The sequence below is a fragment of the Colobus angolensis genome, unplaced genomic scaffold (assembly GCF_000951035.1).
Source record: "Colobus angolensis palliatus isolate OR3802 unplaced genomic scaffold, Cang.pa_1.0 Scaffold12, whole genome shotgun sequence".
In the NCBI taxonomy this organism is placed as follows: domain Eukaryota; kingdom Metazoa; phylum Chordata; class Mammalia; order Primates; family Cercopithecidae; genus Colobus; species Colobus angolensis.
This window is the reverse complement of record NW_012113141.1, coordinates 5,455,340-5,475,015: the sequence shown is the minus strand read 5'-3', so window position 1 is coordinate 5,475,015 and position 19,676 is coordinate 5,455,340. Positions and strand designations below refer to the sequence as shown.

The 19,676-nt window shown below is 45.0% G+C and overlaps 2 protein-coding genes across 5 annotated transcripts in view; one reads left to right on the top strand and one right to left on the bottom strand.

Annotated features, from left to right (window-relative positions):
* ANAPC16 (anaphase promoting complex subunit 16) overlaps positions 1–4,161 on the bottom strand; it is a 23,654-nt gene extending 19,493 nt beyond the window's left edge. Inside the window, exon 1 of one of the 4 annotated variants that reach the window (XM_011927724.1) lies at positions 4,024–4,161. The gene's annotated coding sequence lies outside the window, so the exon portion shown is untranslated. Of the gene's footprint in view, positions 1–3,929 lie in introns of all 4 variants that reach the window. The other 3 variants (XM_011927734.1, XM_011927752.1, XM_011927743.1) reach the window with 3 other exon arrangements.
* ASCC1 (activating signal cointegrator 1 complex subunit 1) overlaps positions 3,916–19,676 on the top strand; it is a 120,937-nt gene continuing 105,176 nt past the window's right edge. The window contains exons 1-4 of the mRNA XM_011927760.1: positions 3,916–4,385; positions 6,798–6,942; positions 9,232–9,331; positions 16,835–16,932. Of these exons, the coding sequence (XP_011783150.1) occupies positions 6,831–6,942; positions 9,232–9,331; positions 16,835–16,932 (310 nt within the window). The 5' untranslated portion in view covers positions 3,916–4,385; positions 6,798–6,830. The remainder of the gene's footprint in view (positions 4,386–6,797; positions 6,943–9,231; positions 9,332–16,834; positions 16,933–19,676) is intronic.

Below are 19,676 nucleotides of genomic sequence, written 5' to 3'. Positions count from 1 at the left end.
CAGTTTCCTAGTAAGGAAAATGATACAGTATGTCTTGAAACACTGGCTGTTCTGTTTGCTTAATTTTGTGATGAAGATTTAAGGTTGTTAGAGAAGCAGAGCTTGGTTTCTGATTTCATTACATGTCTATAAGTAACACTGATTAATAGTGAAGTGGGAACCGGGAACAACGGTAGAACAGCTATTATAACAAGACTGTCAGCAAAAATGCAAATTGATTAATGACATTTTATTTTCTTTTATTCTTTTGGGGACAGAGTCTCACTATGCTTCCCAGGCTGGAATGCAGTGGCACGATCTTGGCTAACTCCAGCCTTGACCTCCTGGGTACAAGTTATTCTCTCACCTCAGTCTCGCGAGTAGCTGGGACTACAGGCGCGTGCCACCAAACCCCACTAATTTTGTTTATTTTTTGTGGAGATGAAGTCTCACTATGTTGCTCAGGTTGGTCTCCAATTCCTGAGCTCAAGTGATTCTCCCACCTCAGTCTCTCAAAGTGCTGGGATTATAGGCCTGAGCCACTCTGCTCAGCTGACATTTTCAATCTTGTTATTAGATCACTCTTCCTTTTTTCTCTGAGCTCTGATAACTTTCCAAATTGTACTCATATCCACAGAGGCAACAACTTTTGGAGTTAGATTAATATCCAATCTTCCGGAATACACTGGGTCAAAATATAACCTGACAAGTTTTTGAATTGTTTTTGAACTTAAGCAGTAAGGGATCAGGTCCAAATCTCTAAGTGAATACCTGGTGGGATTCAAATAAAGTATACAGACAACTTAGCCACCTTTTGGAGAGTAGCTCAGTCTTTATTTCCCATCAGTTCAGAGTAGAACCCATGGTGAACTGTATATATCTTACCTAAGATTTAAAACTCTATTTTTCCTACACCCTGATAAACGCTCTATTCAGTTGCAAATGCTTTATACTTTATATTTTGAAGTCAGGTGCTCAGTAGAGCACCCAAGCAACTGCCAGAGTGAGGACAGCTTCAAAAGGTAGCCACAATGTGACTTCTAAGGTGAATATAATCAAAGGAATTCCCTTTCATCCTGTTTTCTTTCAAACTCTCAGAACTACTATCGTTCCATACACAAAACAGCCAGGGTTAAAAACTGGAGCACAGAATTAGCACAAAGCTAACTTTAAATAAGCAGTTTTCTGCTGAGGTGGAAGGATAAACCTAAATAACTTCTAGCTCTAAAGATTTCAGTTAAATTTTGAACGCTACCAGCAAGTGGTAAATGAGAGTAAAGCAAAACTAATAAACCCTAGGTTGTAACTGCTCTCAGGGCAGGCATTAACTGATCACCAGAACCAAACATAACACCTGGCCTATGGTAAGGAAGTAGCTGTTCATTTCAGTAAATGTTTGCTGAGTGAATTAAATATTTCACAGAAACTACAGATTCCTTAAAAGTCATCTAACCCAACTTCCTCATTTTATACATGAAAAAATAAAACTGAGGTGTAGAGACAATTTTAGCTTATCTGCTGTGACATTCTGAAGCAATGGCTTGTTGGCATGTCATTTGTCATGTGCAAGGTAAAGCAGCATAGTGGGTAAGATTATGAAGCCTCTCTGAGTTCTGGTTTTGCTACTTACTTGCTGCAGGACTGTGGACAAATCATTTCACCCATTTATGCCTCGTGTTCCATTATTGGAACGCTAAGCATGTGGGAGTTATTTATATCCTACTGCTCAAGGTCATTGCCAAGGTCTGATGGCAAAACGTAAAAAATTGCAACCTCTGGCTTTTTTTTTTTTTTTTTTTTTTTGAGATGGAGTTTCGCTCTTGTTGCCCAGGCTGGAGTGCAATGGCACGATCTTGGCTCACCGCAACCTCCGCATCCGCCTCCCCCTCCGGGATCTTTTTGTTCCTTGGTTGTCTTATCTGCAAAATGGGAAACAGGTTGAGTACCCTTCATCCGAAATGCTTGGGACTGGAGGTATTTTGGATTTCGGATTTTTTTCCAGGTTTTGGGATATTTGCATTATACTTAATGATTAAGCCTCCCAAATCCGAAAATCTAAAATTCAAAATGCTCCAAATAGCACTTTCTTTGACCATCCCATCAGTGCTCAAAAGTTTTAAATTTTGGAGGATTTTGGATTTCTAGATTAAGGATGCTCAACCTGTAATAACATTACCTACCTCACACAGGTGTGACAAAGATTAATTAATACACGTAAAACAGTTGGAACGGTTACAGGCTTAGTAAACACTTCATAAATCTTGGCTATTCAAAATCATTTACAGAGAGTTACTCCTGAGTGTTTTTTCCTATGCAGATCCCAGTTTTTCATACTTACTATGAAAAAACCTCATGGAAAAAGTCTTAATTCTCTCCATCTAACAGAGTCAGCAAGCTCCCAGAGGCGAAAGAATCTGCTCAGGAGGAGGGCCAATACCTTCCATTAAGCACTTTACAATTTTTTTTTTTTTTTTTGAGACGGAGTCTCGGTCTATTAAGTTCTTCTACTAAGCACTCCAGGCTGGAGTGCAGTGGCGAGATCTCGGCTCGCTGCAAGCTCCGCCTCCCGGGTTCACTCCATTCTCCCCTCTCAGCCTCCCGAGTTGCTGGGAACTACAGGCGCCCGCCACCACTCTCGGCTAATTTTTTGTATTTTTTTTAGTAGAAACGGGGTTTCACCGTGTTAGCCAGGATAATCTTGATCTCCCGACCTCGTGATCCGGCCCGCCTCGGCCTCCCAAAGTGCTGGGATTACAGGTGTGAGCCACTGCACCCGGCCTACACTTTCATTTTAAGGTTCATGATCTTAAGAAACATCCTGCCACCTTCGAAGTCTTTCTACCCTCAATGCCGAGCACAGCACCAGGGTCACAGTGTTTCCACAGTGCTTCCTGAGCATTTCGGATGAATGAATGAAGAACAAATGACAGAACGCAGCGCTCAGCAAAGGTCATGCAGGAGATAGACAAGCGTGGTGTCATCAGTATTGGTTCATTACGGATTTTTTTCTCATTGTGCAGATCTATTCGCACAACTCTATTTTCAACTAGTCTGCGAGGCCCACTGGAGGTGCTCAGTAATGTTTTGTTGAACAAATACTGATGAAGTATCCTGGGATTTGGCCCTGTCAGGGAAGTTGGGGCTGACAGTGGAGGTCCTCACAGGAGAGTAACGATGCTTTGTGGACAGATTGCTGTGTCCGAGCTAAGATGCTTAAACATTTACTTCATGTACGGCAGGGATGACCTCGCATTCATAGTGTTTTTTTTTTTTTTTTTTTTGAGACGTGCAAGCTCCGCCTCCCGGGTTCACGCCATTCTCCTGCCTCAGCCTCCCGAGTAGCTGGGACTACACGCGCCTGCCACCACGCCCGGCTAATTTGGTTTTGTATTTAACACGGTGAAACCCCGTGTTAGCCAGGATGGCCTCGATCTCCTGACCTCGTGATCCGCCCGCCTCGGCCTCCCAAAGTTCTGGGATTACAGGCGTGATCCACCGCGCCCGGCCTTCATAGTTTTATGAATATAAATTCCTTTCCTTTCTAACAGATATATGCCTATTTTCTTAAAAAGAGTAATTCCTTAAAAGTTCCTACCCTAGTACAAAGGCAAATCATTACAAGCAATCATTAAATTCCATCATCAAAAAATCGTTCCACTTCAAAACAGCAGGATTACAACCCAAACCAAATAGACGCCGCAGCTGTAACTGGGGGTGGGGTGGGCGCGGAGAGAAAGTGGCCAGAGAGGGGAGCGGCCAGAACACCAACGGCTCCCAAGCTAACTCCTAGCCACGTTTCCCACCCAGCTGGGTCCCCAGGAAACGACGCCATCGGCGTTGTCCCACTGCGCAGGCGCCACTCTTGGCCCGCATGCGCACTCAGTCAAACCCGGCTTGGGAAAATTTCCTGTCGCACGTCTGCTTCAGCAGTCTCCTGTTTCTCCTCCTACCTTCTCCATTTTTCTAGTCCCTGCAGGTAGGATCCTAGGGGTTAACTCCCTTTTCACCAAGCTCCCGAGGGCCCTTGAGCCCTCGGCCTCTTACCTCAGCTGCTTTAGCACTTTCCCCTACGGCCCCGCCCCCGGGACCAGCCGGAGCGGTCACGCTCACCACGACGAGGACGGCGGCGTGCTCGCGCCCCCACGGAGGGGCCCGCGGCGAAGGCAGCGTGCACGCGCCCGTGCCGTGGTGGGCGAGGCCGGGGCGGAGACGCGAGGAGGGGAGCAAAGAACGCGCTGGCGGAGAGGACTTCCGGGTTCTTTGCCTCCTCGCCCTCCCTTGGTTTACCTGCAGCCGCCTAGTCCTCTTCTCCTCCTTCTCTTTGATGATTCGGGTCCTCGGCTTCCCTCACGATATTGCAGAAAGACACGGCTTTCCTCTTCCTCTCCAAACCACCTCGAAGCAGGGTTAAGTTGGTTATTCCCGCCTTTCCTTCCGAGCAGTCTCGTAGCGCAGGGCCATGTAGGACAGGTAGATGCTGCATTTGCTGTCTCTGCGACGACTACCTGTTTTTCCGGAGCTCTTGTTCTGAGGGCCCGACTTTCACCTTAGTCTGCTTTTGTGGGGAACTTTTTTTTTTTTTTTTTTAGCTTTCGCCTTGAAAGTGTTTTTTCATTGAGAACTTTAGAGGCCCTAGGGAATAGGCCACTGGGTTGTGATGTCATCGACTATTGCTAATGATGTACTCTTTTCCTCTATCCATGTCGGTTTACCTTCTATGTTGTTATTTCTCACAAAACCTCTTCTTGGTTCTGTAAGCACACAAATCATCAATTATTATTTTATTTTATTTATTTTTTTGAGACGAAGTCTCGCTCTGTCACCCAGGCTGGAGTGTGGTGGCGCGATCTCAGCTCACTGCAACCTCCGCCTCTCAGGCTTAAGCGATTCTCGTGCTACATCAGCCTTCCGAGTAGCTGGGATTACAGGCGCCCGCCACCACGCCCGGCTACTTTTTGTATTTTCAGTAGAGATGGGGTTTCACTGTCTTCGCCAGGCTGGTCTTGAACTCCTGACCTCAGATGATCCGCCCACCTCGGCCTCCCGAAGTGCTGGGATTACAGACGTGAGCCACCGCGTCCATGTTGGCTTGAGCGTTAGTGTATTTAGTAAGGATCAACTTGTTTTCTTTGGAACCCTTCAGTATTTTGGGCTTCAAGACTAAGCTGTACGTGGTAGGAATATTGGTTGAATTTAACCTCAGCTAGCCTATAAGGAACATTTATTTCCTAAATTATGGATCCATTAAGTGGTGTGACCAGAAGCTTGGCTTCTCAGTGAGTGATGTGCATTTTGTTGGGCAGTGGCCTGTAGAAACTGGATTTCTCCCCTCAGCAGTATATTGGTCTGAGAACCATATTGGTTAAGTTGTTTTTAATTTACTGCTTTGACAAGCAACTGGAACCGATTGTTTGGTATGAATTTCTAGCACCTCTGAAAGTACTTAGGGGCTTTTTTTTTCTGGATGGTTAAGTGTATTAAATGTCCCTCATTGTCTTTATCTTGCTAGATAGAGTTTGCTGGGTGCAGTGGCTTACTCCTGTAATCCCAGCACTTTGGGAGGCTGAGGCTGGTGGATCACCTGAGGCCAGGAGTTCCAGACCAGCCTGGCCAAAATGATGAAACCCAGTCTCTACTAAAAATAACAAAAAATTAGCCCGGGGTGGTGGTGGATGCCTGCAGTTCCAGCAACTTGGAAGGCTGAGGCAGGAGAATCACTTGAACCTGGGAGGCATAGGTTACAGTGAGCAGAGATAGTCTCATTGCATTCCAGCCTGGGTGACAAGAGAGAGACACTGTCTCAAAAAAAAAAAAAAAAAAGATACTGTGCAAATGGTTAGATAACCACTGAAGTTCGCATTTTACTCATTAGGTTAAAGTAATAAAGAGACCTGTATTCTCTCTTTCAAAGGCTGCCTTTTATTTTTAATCTCTTTTTTTTGAGAAACAGGATGTCGCCATGTTGCCCAGGCTGGTTTCAAACTCTTGGGCTCAAGCAGTCCTCCTTCTTCAGCCTCCCAAAGTGCTGGGAGTACAGGTGTAAACCACCATGCCCGGCCCTTTTCTCTTTTTCTTTCTTTTTTTTTAAGACGGAGTTGCGCTCTGTTGCCCAGGCTGGAGTGCAGCGGCGCGATCTCGGCTCACTGCAACCTCCACCTCCCGGGTTCAGGAGATTCTCCTGCCTCACCCTCCCGAGTACCTGGGATTATAGGCGCGTGCCACCATGCCCAGCTAATTTTTGTATTTGTAGTAGAAACAGGGTTTCACCCTGTTGATCAGGCTGGTCTCAAACTCCTGACCTGGTGATCCGCCCACCTCGGCCTACCAAAGTGCTGGAATTACAGGTGTGAGCCACCGGACCTGGTCCTCTTTTTCTTTTCTTAGAGGCGAGGCCTCACTGTGTTCACAAGGCTGGTCTTGAACTCCAGACTCAACCAGTCCTCTCACCTTGGCCTCCCAAAGTGCTAGGATTATAGATGTGAGCCACTGCTCCCCTCCCTCCCTCTCTCCCTCCCTTCCTTTCTTTTTTTTTTTTTTAAAAAAAGAGTACATGCCTTTTAATCCCTTTTTTTGGGGGGGGGTGGGTGATAAATAGTTTACAAATTACTTTGCTCTCTCGAGTGAGCCAATGTGGTAGAAAATGCAGCAGTTAACCTAAACTGGTTTACAGATGGGAAATCCAATGGGAAACAGTGCTGCTTTTGTGTGGGAGATACTGTGAACTGATGCCCAATTCAGACCTACGTAGTGGTTCAGATACTAGAGACAGGACGTTTAATTCTCACTAAGAAGGGTAAGATGGTAATTCTATTTTTCAGGACGTCATCAGAATATTATTTGAAGAAAGTGTCATGGAAGTTCTGCGTCCACAGCTTATAAGAATTGATGGCCGGAATTACAGGAAGAATCCAGTCCAAGAACAGACCTATCAACGTGAAGAAGATGAAGAGGACTTCTATCAAGGTAATCCTAGTTGCTCTTTGGTCAGATAAGAAGTAAAATGTCCTGTGTATTGTAGGATCAATTTTTTGTTTGTTTCAATGTGTTTCTGTGTGAGCACTGAAGTTTGAGATGTTTGGCCTCATATAGCTCCGTTTTTGTTCATGTCTAAGGGTACTGATGAGTTTGAGTTTAGCTGAAGTGTTTTTGGTTGCAATTTGTAAGTTATGTTTCTTCTTTGTACAGAGGTTTAAATATAAGAAGAAATTTTAGTTATTAATATTAACCATTAATATTCTATGACAAAATTAAGTTCCTTTGTCTGTGGAGTTGTAATTATTATTATTATTAGAGATGGAGTCTCGCTCTGTCACCTAGGCTGGAATGCAGTAATGTAATAACCTCCACTCACTGCAACCTCTGCCTCCCAGGTTCAAGCGATTCTGGTGCCTCAGCCTCCCGTGTAGCTGGGACTACAGGCATGTGTCACGATGCCCAGCTAATTTTTGTATTTTTGGTAGAGACAGGGTTTCACCGTGTTGGCCAGGCTGGTCTTGAACTCCTGACCTTAAGTGATCCACCTGCCTCGGCCTCTCAAAGTGCTGGGGTTACGGACGTGAGCCACCGCACCTGGCCCTGAAGTAATTTTTTCTTTCTTTTTTTTTTTTTTTGAGACGGAGTCTCGCTCTGTCGCCCGGGCTGGAGTGCAGTGGCCGGATCTCAGCTCACTGCAAGCTCCGCCTCCCGGGTTTACGCTATTCTCCTGCCTCAGCCTCCTGAGTAGCTGGGACTACAGGCGCCAGCCACCTCGCCCGGCTAACTTTTTGTATTTTTTTTTTAGTAGAGACGGGGTTTCACTGTGTTAGCCAGGGTGGTCTCGAACTCCTGACCTCATGATCCGCCCATCTCGGCCTCCCAAAGTGCTGGGATTACAGGCTTGAGCCACCGCGCCCGGCCCCTAAAGTAGTTATATATAAATTTTTGAAATAAATGAACATATGTATTTAGTCCATTGCCCAGTAATGTTACCAAAATCCTCAGATGCCCGTGTCCCTTTTGTAGAACATTGTGGTGTTTGCATGTAACCTACACACATCCTACTTTAAATCTTCTCTTGTAATACATATGATACCCAATACAGTGCAAATGCTCTGCAAATAGTTGTTGTACTGTATCGTTTTTTTATTTATTATTATTATTATTTTTTTTCGAGACAGAGTTTTGCTCTTGTCAGCCAGGCTGGAGTGCAGTGGCATGATCTGGGCTCTCTGTAACCTTCCACCTCCCGAGTTCAAGCAATTCTGCCTTAGCCTCCCCAGTAGCTGGGACTACAGGCGCCCGCCACCACACGTGGCTAATTTTTGTATTTTCAGTTGAGATGGTGTTTCACCATGTTGGCCAGCCTGGTCTCAAACTCCTGACTTCGGGTGATCCGCCTGCCTCGGCCTCCCAAAGTGCTGGGATTACAGGCATGAGCCACCATGCCTGGCCTGTATTGTTTTTTAATTTGTTTTATTTTTATTGCTGTGTTGTTATTTTATTTTTTCCAAGTAATTTTTTTTTTTTTAAAGAGCGAAGCCCATTCTAGAGTGCAGTGGCACGACCTTGGTTCACTGCAGCCTCACCTCCTGGGCTCAAATGATTCTCCCACGTCATCTTCCTGAGTAGTGGGGACTACGAGCATGTACCACCATGCCCAGCTAATCTTTGTAGAGATGAAGGGTTTTACTTTGTTGCCCAGGCTGGAGTTTTTTTCAAATATTTTCAGTCTGTGGTTGGTTGAATCCACTGATGGAGAATCCCTGTATATGGAGGGCCAACTGTATATAGAAACCTTTGATAAAGTTTAGTTTGTTAATCAGGCACAGTGAGAGATTAATAACAATCACTAACAAAATAGAACAGTTGTAACAATACATTGTAATAAAGGTGATGTGAATGTGGTCTCTCTGTCCCATGCCCAGTATCTTATTGTAATAAATAGTTTCGGACAGCAGTTAACTGCAGGTAACTGAAACCTTGGAAAGCGAAACCACAGATGAAGGAGAAGTACTGTATACATATGCTACCTTCCCAGGATTCCAAGACTGAAAGATTTAAAATAGTCATTATGTGTTTTTTTATGGTTTATTTCTTATAAGATCAGGTCAGAAGGAGTATCAGAGCAGTGTCATGAAATGTAGTGTCTGGCTGTTCTTTATGCCTGTGTATACTGATTTTTTTTAAACCCCAGCAGTGGTTGACAGCTGAGGCAAAAGCTGTTGTCCACAGAGCAACATTGTTTCTGAGTGAGATGTCATGGTTTCTGTGCAGGTTCCATGGAGTGTGCTGATGAGCCCTGTGATGCCTACGAGGTGGAGCAGACCCCACAAGGATTCCGGTCTACTGTGAGGGCCCCCAGCTTGCTCTATAAGTGAGTCATATCCCCAATAGCTTCATGGGGAGAGACTTTCAGGAAACTCCGTGGGAAGTGAACTCTTTGGTCTTCCCTACTTATTGCGATGCTTGATTACTAATGATAAAATGATAAAATGTCCTAAAATGTCAGAGGACTGATTACAGGTTAATTTCATTGTTCCACATGCATCACTAAGCTGATTTTGCCTCTTGTGTTATGCCATTCTTGTGTTGCTATGAAGAAATACCTGAGCCTGGGTAATTTATAAAGAAAAGAGGTTTCGGCCAGGTGCGGTGGCTCATGCCTGTAATCCTGGCACTTTGGGAGGCCGAGGCAGATGGATCACCTGAGGTTGGAAGTTGAAGACCAGCCTGGTCAACACGGTGAAACCCCATCTCTACTAAATATACAAAAATTAGCCGGGTGTGGTGGTGAGGACCTGTAATTCCAGATACTTGGGAGGCTGAGGCAGGAGAATCACTTGAACCTGGGAGGCAGAGGTTGCAGTGAGCAGAGATTCATGCCATTGCATTCCAGCCTGGGCAACAAGAGTGAAACTTAGTCTTAAAAAAAAAAAAGGGAAAAGAGGTTTCACTGGCTTATAACTCTACAGACACTACAAGCATGGCACCGGCATCTGGGGAGGCCTCAGGGACCTTTTACTCTTGGCAGAAGCTGAAGTGGGAGCAGGCATGTCACATGGTGAAAGCAGGAGCAAAAACCATGGGAAGTGAGGTGCCACACACTTTTAAACAACCAGATCTTGTGTGAGCTCACTCATTGCCAAGGAGATAGCGCTAAGCCATCATGAGGGATCCACCCCCATATTCCAAATACCTGCCACTAGGCCCCACTTCCAACACCGAGAGTTACGTTTCAGCATGAGATTTGGCAGGGACACAGATCCAAACCACATCACCTTTTATTTATTTTGAGATGGAGTTTCGCTCTTTCACCCAGGCAGGAGTGCAATGGGACGATCTTGGCTCACTGCAACATCTGCCCCCAGAGTTCAAGCCATCCTCCTGCCTCAGCCTCCTGAGTAGCTGGGATAATAGGTGCCTGCCATGCCTGGCTAATTTTTGTATTTTTAGTAGAGATGGGGTTTCGCCATGTTGGCTAGGTTGGTCTTGAACTCCTGACCTCAGGTGATCCACCTGCCTTGGCTTCCCAAAGTGTGGGCATTATAGGCGTGAGCCTCCGCACCCAGCCTATTTTTATTATATTTTTGAGACAGGGTGTCTCACTGTTGCCAGGCTAGAGTGCAGTGGCACAATCTCAGCTCACTGCAGCCTTGACTGCCCAGGCTAAAGTGATCCTCCCCCCTCAGCCTCCCAAGTAGCTGGGACCGGCAACACCACCAAGCCTGGCTAATGTTTTGAATTACTTGTAGAGATGGGGTTTTACTATGTTTCCCAGGCTGATCTTGACCTCCTGGACTCAAGTGATCCTCCCACCTTGGTCTCCCAAAGTGTTGGAATGAGCCATGCCCAACCACCATATCCCATATTACCTTTTAAATATCTTTTTTTTTTTAAAGGCAGGGCTTTGCTTTTGCTTTGTTACCCAGGCTGGAGTGCAGTGGTGCGATCTTGGATCACTGTAGCCTTGACTTCCTGGGCTCAAGTGATCCTCCCTTCTTCAACCCCCCAAAATAGCTGGGACTATAGGTGTGTGCCACCACACCTGGCTAATTTTTTGCATTTTTGATAGAGACAGGGTTTCTCCATATTGCCCAGGCTGGTCTTGAGCTCTGGAACTCAAGCAGTCTGCCTGCCTTGGCCTCCCAGTGGGCTGGTATTACAAATGTGTTAAATATATTTTGAATCTACCAGGTATCTGTATCTTCACTGCTACCCTTCTGCCTTTTCTGTGGATTACTTAAAATAGCCTGCTTATTGGTCTCTGCACACACATACACACACACACACACACACACATATTTTGAGACAGAGTCTCACTGTGTCGCCCAGGCTGGTGTACAGTGGCATGATGTTGGCTCACTGCAACATCCTCCGTTTTGGTTCAAGCGATTCTCTTGCATCAGCCTCCTGAGTAGCTGGAACTACAGGCCTGCACTACTACACCTGGCTAAGTTTTGTATTTTTAGTAGAGGTGGGGTTTTACCATGTTGGCCATGCTGGTCTCGAACTCCTGCCATTAGGTGATCCACCCGCCTCGGCCTGCCAAAGTGTTGGGATTACAGGCATGAGCCACCGTGCCCGACCACAGATGGTTTCATCAACCTTGATAGCATTCTAAACACCTATTAAATATAAAATTTTCCTGTAATATGACCAAATCAGGCTCTAGTGATGTTTTTTCCTAAGAAACATGATTTTAGAAAGTCGTGGCTCAGTTTCCTAAAGAAAAAAAAAAAATCAGTGTAGCAGGTCTTGGTTTGTATCTGCTACTGCTAAGGTGTGTAAAAGTTCCTTGCATGATTCTAACTTGATAATCTTTTGATTTCTCTATATTCTAAGCACTCATTATGTACCAGGTGACTTGCATGTTAGATTAGGTATTGGCTCTGATAAATCCTAATTAATAGATAATATTTACTCAGAAGGCTGGGTGTGGTGGCTCATACCTGTAATTCCAGCACTTCGGGAGGCCAAGATGGGAGGATTACTTGAGCCCATGAGTTGGAGACCACCCAGCTCGGGCAACATGGTGAGACCCTATTTCTACAATAAATAAATGAATGAATGAATGAACGGATGAATGAATAAAAATAGGTAAATTAGCCAGGCATGGTAGTGAGTGCTTGTAGTCCCAGCTACTTGGGAGGCTGAAGCCAGGAGTATTGCTTGAGCCCAGAGGTTCAAGGTTACAGTGAGCTATGATTGTGCCATGTAGTTCCACCTGGGCAACAGAGCAATATCCTCTGTCAAAAATAAATAAATAAATAAAAAATACTAAGAAGATTTTCTTTCTTAGGAATAATTTCTGTAGGCTTATTTGGATCAAGAAAGAAATTACCTGGCCAAACTAATTTATAATCAGAGTCTAATATTGACAACACCTGTCCATGGGTTAGGTCTCCTGCTGTGGTTCTTAGCCTCAGGTGCACGGGAGAATCGTCTGGGGAGTTTCTAAAAATCCCAGTGCTTGGGTGCACCCTAGACCAATTAAATCAGAGTCTGTGGGAGCAGGACCCAGAAATCACTATTTGAAGCCCCCCAGGTGATTCCAGTGTATAGCCAAGACTGAGAACCACTTGACCTGGTAGGAGTTTCCTCTTATGTTTTCAACCAAGGAGTCACCTTGTCACTGCTTATTTGTGTTATTGTAGTGAATATTTTATTTATTTTATTTTATTATTTTGACACGGAGTCTCACTCTGTTACCCAGGCTGGAGTGCAGTGGCGTGATCTGGGCTCACTGCAACCTCTACCTTCCCGGTTCAAGCGATTCTCCTACTTCAGCCTCCCAAGTAGCTGGGACTGCAGGCATGCGCCACCATGCCTGGCTAATTTTTTTGTGTTTTTGTTAGAGATGGGGTTTTGCCATGTTGGTCAGGCTGGTCTCAAACTCCTGACCTCAGGTGATCTGCCTGCCTCGCATCCCAGAGTGCTGGGATTACAGGCAAGAACCACTGTGCCTGCCCTATAGTGAATATTTTAGATTTTCCATGTAAACCTCTTTTCAGTCCAACTATACTTTTAACTGGAAAGATACCAGTATGGGTTTAATGAGGATAGCATGTGTCATGCCTCATACCTGTTGACTTCAACAGGGATGGCACCATGTTAGGCTGGGGAAGAGACCCAGAGCCAGCAAGTGAGACACAGTGTTTATTGAGGGGACTTGCATAAAGGGTGGTGCCGTGGTGGTGGGCTGGACAGAACTTCAACTGCTTGGAAAAAGCATACAGTTCATATAACATTTCCACTTCGCACCCTGCCCCTAGCAGCCATCACCTGGCAACCTTTATTTAATCCAAAACAAAGGACCTCGATCCCCTGTATGGCTTGGGTTCCATAAATGGGTCAGGGATTCAGATGTTCCTCATGCATAAAGGAATGGATCTCTGGGTTGGAATGAATCCAAGCCAGATTCTGTAGCTTGGAACTCTGAATGTATATTCTTCTTAGATCATAGGGTGATTCTCAGGTAGGCTTAAGTTATTACTGTCAGGTGTGTCTGCTATACAGGGTCCTTCTCCTGGTATGCTTAACCTGCTAACATTCGGGGCATCTGCCCGACAGCATGGACTGTATGGAGCTCTGTGCCACTTACTGGGAAGCTCTTTCATATATGATCACGTTTAATCCTTATGACAACCTTGTGACAAGTAGGTACTATTCACTCCATTTTAATTTAATTTAATTTAATTTTTTTTTTTTTTGAGACAGAGTTTCGCTCTTGTTGCCCAGGCTGGAGTGCAATGGCACGATCTCGGCTCACTGCAACCTCTGCCTCCCGGGTTCAAGAGATTCTCCTGCCTCAGCCTCCCTAGTAGCTGGGATTACAGGCATGCACCACCATGCCTGGCTAATTTTGTATTTTTAGTAGAGATGAGGTTTCTCCAAGTTGGTTAGGCTGGTTTCGAGCTCCTGACCTCAGGTGATCCACCCGCCCCAGCCTCCCAAAGCACTGGGATTACAGGCGTGAGCCACCATGCCTGGCCTCTTTTTTTTTTTTGGGACGGAGTCTCGCTCTGTTGCCCAGGCTGGAGTGGAATGGCACAATCTCGGCTCCCTGCAATCTCTGCCTCCTGAGTCCAAGTTATTCTCCTGCCTCAGCCTCCTGAGTAACTGGAGTTATAGGCATCTGCCACCACACCCGGGTAATTTTTGTATTTTTAGTAGAGATAGTGTTTCACCATGTTGGCCAGACTAGTCTTGAACTCCTGACTTCAGGTGATCCACCCGCCTTGGCCTCCCACAGTGCTGGGATTACAGATGTGAGCCACCACGCCCAGCCAACTTTAATTTAATTTTATTTAGTTATTTGTGAAAAAGGGTCTGGCTTTGTTGCCCAGGCTGGAGTGCAATGGCACGATCTCGGCTCACTGCAACCTCTGCCTCCCGGGTTCAAGCGATTCTCCTGCCTCAGCCTCCCTAGTAGCTGGGATTACAGGCATGCACCACCATGCCTGGCTAATTTTGTATTTTTAGTAGAGATGAGGTTTCTCCAAGTTGGTTAGGCTGGTTTCGAGCTCCTGACCTCAGGTGATCCACCCGCCCCAGCCTCCCAAAGCACTGGGATTACAGGCGTGAGCCACCATGCCTGGCCTCTTTTTTTTTTTTGGGACGGAGTCTCGCTCTGTTGCCCAGGCTGGAGTGGAATGGCACAATCTCGGCTCCCTGCAATCTCTGCCTCCTGAGTCCAAGTTATTCTCCTGCCTCAGCCTCCTGAGTAGTTGGAGTTATAGGTATCTGCCACCACAGCTGGGTAATTTTTGTATTTTTAGTAGAGATAGTGTTTCACCATGTTGGCCAGGCTGGTCTCGAACTCCTGACCTCAGGTGATCCACCCGCCTTGGCCTCCCACAGTGCTGGGATTACAGATGTGAGCCACCACGCCCAGCCAACTTTAATTTAATTTTATTTAGTTATTTTTTTGAGACGGAGTCTCACTCTGTTGCCAGGCTGGAGTGCAGTGGTGTGATCTTGACTCACTGCAACCTCCGCCCCCTGAGTTCAAGCAATTCTCCTGCCTCAGCCTCCTGAGTAGTTGGAATTACAGGTACCCGCCACCACAGCTGGCTAATTTTTGTATTTTTAGTAGAGACGGGGTTTCGCCATGTTGGCCAGGCTGGTCTTGAACTCCTGATCTCAAGTGATTCATCCGCCTCAGCCTCCCAAAGTGTGGGATTACAGGCGTGAGCCACTGCACCTGGCCTATTTTTTTTTTTTAGATACAGGATCTCACTTTGTCACCCAGGCCAGAGTGCCGTGGTGTGATCATAGCTTACCATAGCCTTGAACTCCTGGGCTCAAGGGATCTTTCTGCGTCAGCCTCTCACTTCATTTTGATAAGTGAAGAAGTAGGCTTACAGTGGTTATGTGAGTTCCAAGGTTTGTTTGATTCTAAAGCCTTTTAAACCTCAACCACTTTGCTTTCTAAGGTGCTGAAGCCTAGATTATTAATAGCACTTTGAACCACGCTTTTTGTGATAGGCTTGTTCACTAGCCACATAGTAATAAACTGGAGCCTGATGGAAAGCACTCCTAATTGGTAAGGTGGGAAGACAAAGGCCCGACAGAGTTTGGTGCCCTACAATCTCCATCCCCACACAAGGAAAACCACTTGGAAATTACAGACTTCCAATCTTCTAGACATCTTATTTTTGAAAACTGGCTTACTGTAATAGATCCTAAGGGAAATAATTGGGCTTTGTTATCCCATGCACAAACAAACCAATAGTTTTAGACATAGTCATCCGTGGTATTGGGTACTGTAATTGAAGTCATAGAGGTTGAAATAACGTTGATGACAAGGAGTTCTTTCTCTTAACTCTGTAGCCCTGTGATGGCCTCTTAGTGTTTTATAGACTCTGAAACTTCTCTCTTGGGATTCAGTAGTCTCATTCACTTGAACACATCAAATGACTGGGTTCCAGAAGATAACTTTGGATTGTCAGAATATTTATACTTGGAAGTCCAGGCAAGTAATGTAAATGAGTCAATAAGTGATTGAAGTGGGAGTGATGGGGATTGTGAGCTCATGTGCCGTCTTCATGGGGTAGTCGAGAGTTGGCTGTAGCTCACTGTTGCCATGAGTCCTCAGATATTCTAATTTTTCTATTTAAAAAATTTTTTTTTAAATTTTGTTTTTTGAGACAGAGTCTCGTTCTTGTTGCCTAGGCTGGAGTGTGGTGGTGCAATCTCAGCTTACTACAACCTCTGCCTCCTGGGTTCAAGTGATTCTCCTGCCTCAGCCTCCCAAGTAGCTGGGATTACAGGCGCCCTGTTGCCACGCTGGGTTAATTTTCGTATTTTTGTAGAGATGGGGTTTTGCCATGTTGGCCAGGCTGGTCTCGAACTCCTGACCTCAGGTGATCTGCAAGCCTCAGCCTCCCAGAGTGCTGGGATTACAGGCGTGAGCCACTGCGGCCAGCCTAAAATATTTTTTTAGAGACAGGGTCTTACTGTGTTGCCCAGGCTGGTCTCAAACTCCTGATCTCAAGCAGTTCTCCCACCTCAGCCTTTTGAGTAGCAGGGATTACAGGTGTGAGCCACTGTACCTGCTGGCCCGCTTTTCTTTCACTGAATTGCAGACCCAGATTTTAAATCTAATTTTGAGAAGCAAACGGGTGTTGGGCATGGTTTTTCTATCTATGCATTGAATTGGCTATAGGGCCAAAAACTCATTTTTGCGAATGACTGTAATGCAGCATATTCTAAAGCTAGTTGACTTGTAATTTCTTCCACAAATATTGGGCTTTTACTGAATCACTTTTCTGTAAGGGAGTATCTCTAGTCCCAAAGGATTTAAACATGATGAAGTTCTTTGTTTTGGTACATTTTGACTTAATCTTCTTTTAATTACTTTTTCTTTATGTTACAGGCATATAGTTGGAAGGAGAGGGGACACTAGGAAGAAAATAGAAATGGAGACCAAAACTACTATTAGCATTCCTAAACCTGGAGAGGACGGGGAAATTGGTGAGACTCAGTACATATAAGTTACATTTGAAGTCACTTTTGCATGTTTATGGAATAATGTAACCAACTGCAGGGTTTAGTAACTATGTTTTCTGTGGGGTTCTATAGCTATGGGCTTTTTCTTTTTTTTTATTTTGACTCGGAGTTTTGCTCCTGTTACCCAGGCTGGAGTGCAGTGGCAAGATCTCAGGTCACTGCAACTTCCGCTTCCCGGGTTCAAGTGATTCTCCTGCCTCAGCCTCCCTAGTAGCTGGGATTACAGGCATGTGCCACCACACCGGCTAATTTTGTATTTTTAGTAGAGACAGGGTGTCTGCATGTTGGCCTGGCTGGTCTCGAACTCCTGACCTCAGGTGATCCTCCCCTCTTGGCCCCCCAAAGTGTTGGGATTATAGGCATGAGCCACCATGCCCGGCCAGCTGTGGGCTTTTTTATGTTTTATCAGTACCAATCTCCCAAATGAGGAAATACAGAATTATATAACCTTATCTTGATTGAGTATCTGGGCCTTAATTTTACACTTTACCATACATTGATGGATTAAAACTTCCAGATTTCACTGTATATTAGGAGATTTCTTTTTATGCTTTGGTACTTTGAAATGGACTTGTGAATTGTTTCCAGTTAGAATTAGAGAAAAATCAATGAGATCAGTGAATGTGAAATAAAGTTCAGCCTTTTCCATTGTGTTCTCAGTTTACCCTTGATTTTGTAGACCAGAAAGGAAATTATAAGAGTAATGATTAAAATAATGTAACTTGACTCAAATAACTGTTCTGATAAGGAAAAATAGTTTAGCAGTATAAATCAAGTTAGAAAGTGTCTGTACCAAGCCTTGGTGTGAACCAAGGGCATAGGCTTTTGTTGTACAATGGCTTTTAGTGAGGGGCATTGTTAGGACAAAACTGTAAACTCATTCTGGAAGGGTGGAATTTTTTTTTTTTTTTTTGAGACAGTCTCACTCTGTTACCCAGGCTGGAGTGCTGAGGTGCAATCTCAGCTCACTGCAATCTCTGCTCCCCAGGTTCAAGCGATTCTTCTGCCTCAGCCTCCCGAGTAGCTGGCACTACAGGCGTGTGCCACCAAATCCAGTTAATTTTTGTATTTTTTGGTAGAGACAGGGTTTTGCCATGTTGGCCAGGCTGGTCTCGAACTCCTGGCCTCAAGTGATTCACCCACCTTGGCCTTCTGAATTGCTGGGATTACAGGTATGAACACCGTGTCCGGCTGACGGAACTTTTTAAAGTCAAAGAGTGCAGCAACCTCCAATAATTCATTAACCCATTTTCTTTTTCTTTATTCATTTAAAAATTTTTATTTATTTTTTATCGAGACAGGGTTTCACCATGTTGCCCAGGCTGATCTTGAACTTTTGGTCTCAAGTGATCTGCCTGCTTCAGCCTCCCAAGGTGCGGGAATTACAGGCATGAGCCACCATGCCCAGCCTTTTAGTCCTTTATTTTATTTTTTGGGGGGACAGAGTCTCTGTTGCCCAGGCTGGAGTGTAGTGGCATGATCACAGCTCACTGCAGCCTCTACCTCCTGGACTCAATCAATCCTCCCATCTCAGCCTTGCATAGCTGGGACTACAGGCACGCGCCACCACACCTGGCTAATTTTTTTGTATTTTTTGTAGAGACAAGATTTTGCTGCATTGCTCAGGCTGGTCTCGAACTCCTGCGCTCAAGCGATCTGCCTGCCTTGGCCTCCCAAAGTGTAGCATGTCGCCCAGGCTAGAGTGCATTGGCTCCATTATAGCTCACTGTAGCCTTGAACTCCTGGCTCAAGCAATACTTTTCCCTCAGCCTTCCAAGTAGCTGGGACTACAGGCACTTGCCACCATGCCCAGCTAATTTTTAATATTTTTTTGTAGAGATGGGGTCTTGTTATGTTGCCCAGGCTGGCCTTGAACTCCTGGGCAGAGCGATCTTCCTTGGCCTCCCGAAGTGCTGGGATTATAAACATGAGTCACTGCACTCAGTCCCATTTTCCATAATTGTTAATAGACTGTATTGTTTTTGCAGAAAAAATTGTAAGTACTCTTTTTCATTTTATGTTATGTAAGAATGATCACCTTGACTGGGGACAGTGCCATATACCTGTAAGGCCAGCACTTTGGGAGACTGAGGTGGGAGGATCGCTTGAGCCTAGGAGGTTGAGGCTGCAGTGAGCTGTGTTCATGCTACCACACTCCATCCTGAGTGACAGAACGAGACCCTGTCATACACACACACACAAACCAATCGTTGACTTTAGAGCAGTGCTGTCCAAAAGAACTTTCTGTGATAGTGAGGATGTTCTATATCCGTGCTGTCTAGCACAGGAGCTATATATGTCAGGTACTGGTCGCATGTGACTTTGAGTATTTGGAATATTGCTAGTGTGACAGGAACTGAATTTTTACTTTTACTGAATTCTGATTAATTTAACTAGCTGCATGTGCGCTCCCATATTGACCAGTGCAGTGACAGTTTTCTCTAGCTCCTTGGTAATGTCAGCAAACTCTAGCATTAGAGCTTTTAACATCATTTGGAAGGACTTTTATTAAAGTAAATGTTCAGTTTATTAGAATTATAAGTGCAAAAGTTTATTTTCCTTAAATTGTAACGTTCGAGTTACAAATACCAAAGTCATTTTATAATTGCATTAAACCTTACTTCATCTATTTTTTTTTTTTTTTTTTTGAGACAGAGTTTCGTTCTTGTTGCCCAGGCTGGAGTGTGGTGGTGCAATCTCAGCTTACT